The 2,843-nt window shown below is 34.7% G+C and overlaps 1 protein-coding gene across 1 annotated transcript; it reads right to left on the reverse strand.

Moving 5' to 3' along the window:
* LOC124374938 (3-oxoacyl-[acyl-carrier-protein] reductase FabG-like) lies at positions 1 to 1,944 on the reverse strand. Its single transcript, XM_046833068.1, has one exon. It carries the CDS (start codon positions 1,013 to 1,015, stop codon positions 248 to 250), a length of 768 nt encoding a protein of 255 aa, XP_046689024.1. The 5' UTR covers positions 1,016 to 1,944; the 3' UTR covers positions 1 to 247.
* Between the last annotated feature and the right edge of the window lie 899 nt (positions 1,945 to 2,843).

Here is a 2,843-nt window from a genome sequence, read left to right on the forward strand (position 1 = left end):
TGGACATTATAAATGCTTTAATTCATTCAACACATAAACTCACAAACACAATTCATCAAGTTAGTACGAGACTAAACTAAAGATTGTAAACTTCGGCAAATGAACTAGTAACAGAGGGAAAATTCCACTTAATCCACAATGACACCTAAATCAAACAAAAAGTTTGTTTCTTTGCAATGAAGTCAAGCACAACTACAGTAAACTTGAAAAGGGTTTAACTTAAAAATACATATTTACGATGGATCTCTCAGTAGGGGCACATTGCATGGCGCCCTCCGTCTACCAGGAGATTTATTCCAGTGATAAAGCTGGAGTTTTCACTCGCCAAGAAGTGAATGGCATCAGCAACTTCTTCTGGGGAGGCTGACCGCCCGAGAGCGTGAGTGAACTTGCAGTTCTCGATCATCTTCTGGTAGGCCTGTTCGCTCATTCCTGCTCGACGTTGGAGCTCGGTTCTGACCACTCCTGGGTTGACGCTGTTCACCCTGACCTGTCTGCTAGCCAGCTCCAAGGCCACGCACCGGGTCAGCTGGTTGACCGCAGCTTTGGACATACCGTAGGCCAACGCGCCAGGGAAAGCGCGTGTTCCTGTCAAACTGGACACGTTCACGATGTTACCCTTCGTCTGTATCAGGAACGGAACCGCTTTCATAGTCATGTTGTAGACTGCTCTGACGTTGGTGTTGAAAACACGGTCAAACTGAGCTACGGAAGTGTTTTCGATTGATCCGTTCTCAGCGATTCCTGCGTTGTTGATGAGGACGTCGAGCCTTCCAAAGTGATTTATGGTCAGTTTCAGAATGTTCTCGATGGAGTCTTCAACTAAAATGTCCCCAATAGTTACCAATGGCTTCTCACTGCTTAGATTTTCACATTCTATAGCAACTGTTCGCAAGTTGTCTCCGTTCCTACCAGTGAGTGACAATTTTGCTCCAGATTTTGCGAATTTTACTGCTGTCGCCGCTCCAATCCCAGAGCCTGCTCCAGTAATCAACACGACTTTTTCAGCAAACATGATTTTTTTTCTCGTAACTGTACAATGTTCCCTGTAAGCACCACTAATAACACAATGGCCAATTATGATTTCCTTCCAGAACCTTTCAATCTTATCAGCACACAGCTGGTGTTACATGGAAAACCTCTAATGATAAAGTGCTTAACACAAAGATAACCAGTCTGAATTATAAAATACAGGTTGATGTGTTGTGTCATCACGCGATTGGAGAAAGGGCATCAGAAAACTATCATATATTGTTCTTATCAATTTATGCACACCATATGTTAATAAAACATGCATACATACTTTTGTAATAATTTAAACCTGATAAAATTATAATGTTATAGCAAACCATGACCTAAAAACACGATTGTAGGTTTTGTTTTCTTCTTTAGATACAAGTAGATTCAAATAAAAAATAATGAATTTATAAAATAGCACTGCACCTACCAAGTTCAATTAAAAAATATGTGAGATTTTTAACTTGTAATATTGACAAAAAAATTATTCTTCACTACGACTGTCTGACTAGTTAAACATTATTATGATCCATCATTTACATAATATAGAAGAAATAAATAGCAATGATTTCTTTATTGAGGTACAATTTGAGTGAACAGGCCCACAAACTTAAATATTGTGACACTAACTTTTTTATTTATTACCTCAATACAACACACTTAATTTTGTACATAATAATATGAATAAATTTAGTGTTAGGGTTTGGGGATTCTTTATTATACAGGGTGTCCCGTAACTCTCTGGATACCACATTATTGCTCAGGTCAAGACAAACATATTTCACCATATGAACATGGGTCTCCCTCCGATGCTTAGTTTACCATCTGTCTGTATTTTTCTTTATAAAAAAATTAATATCTTAAAAAATAATAAATTAAAATTATAGAAAGTTTGGCTCAAATGTTTACAATAACAATACCTGTTACTGAAAAATATCATGAAATTATCTTTAGTATTTTCAAAATGTGGCCATTAAAACAATTAACATTGAAAATCTTCCAAACCAGCAATTTTTCTCAAGAATACCAGTTTTTAGAGGATTTTATCACAAATCTATTAACACCAAAATTATTTAAATCAAATAACAAATAACTGATTTAAAGCAGATTTACTATAATGAGACATGGCCCACATTGACAGCTGCCGTTGATTTTGTATTGTTGGCTATTCGCTGAGAACCTCAATGTGGGCCATGTCTTGTCACAGTAAATCTGCTCTAAATCAGTTGTTTATTTGATTTCAATAATTTTGATGTCAATAAATTCGTGATAAAATTCTCTAAAACTTTTATTCTTGAGAAAAATTGCTGGTTTTTAAGATATTCAAAGTTTAAAAGTTTTAATGACAGCCATTTTGAAAACACTTAAGATAATTTAATGACATTTTTTCAGTAACGTTTCTTGATGTTTTATAAGGTTAACTATGATGGCTAAATATAATGTTTGAGGAGCAAGCTCTTTTTGTTAATTAATATTTCCTGGAATTACAATGTATTGACCATACATATTGAATGTAGTATGCATGGTATAAGGCTGATGGCTTTTCATTTATCACCAGAAGAGTTGCCACTGCAGCATATCATTACCTATTGCCCGTTAAAATGACTTAAAATTCTTTATTACTCATAATGAGGAAACGAACATCCGAAAAAAAACATAACAAAAACTAATGTCCTATACAGGTAAATTGTAAGGTCATCATATGAAAAGTAAAATGAATTACTTGGGAAGAACGATATTAGCATGAATTTTATTTTATTTTTTATTTATTTTATTAATTATTTTTGAAAAAAGATAGGTACACAGGGTATGAAATAAAGAAAAAG

The sequence above is a fragment of the Homalodisca vitripennis genome, unplaced genomic scaffold (genome assembly GCF_021130785.1).
Source record: "Homalodisca vitripennis isolate AUS2020 unplaced genomic scaffold, UT_GWSS_2.1 ScUCBcl_11257;HRSCAF=20463, whole genome shotgun sequence".
NCBI classification, from domain to species: Eukaryota; Metazoa; Arthropoda; class Insecta; order Hemiptera; family Cicadellidae; genus Homalodisca; species Homalodisca vitripennis.

Coding starts and splice junctions, on each gene's coding strand:
- LOC124374938 (XM_046833068.1), bottom strand. CDS start 1,015: ATGTTTGCTGAAAAAGTCGTGTTGATTACTGGAGCAGGCTCTGGGATT.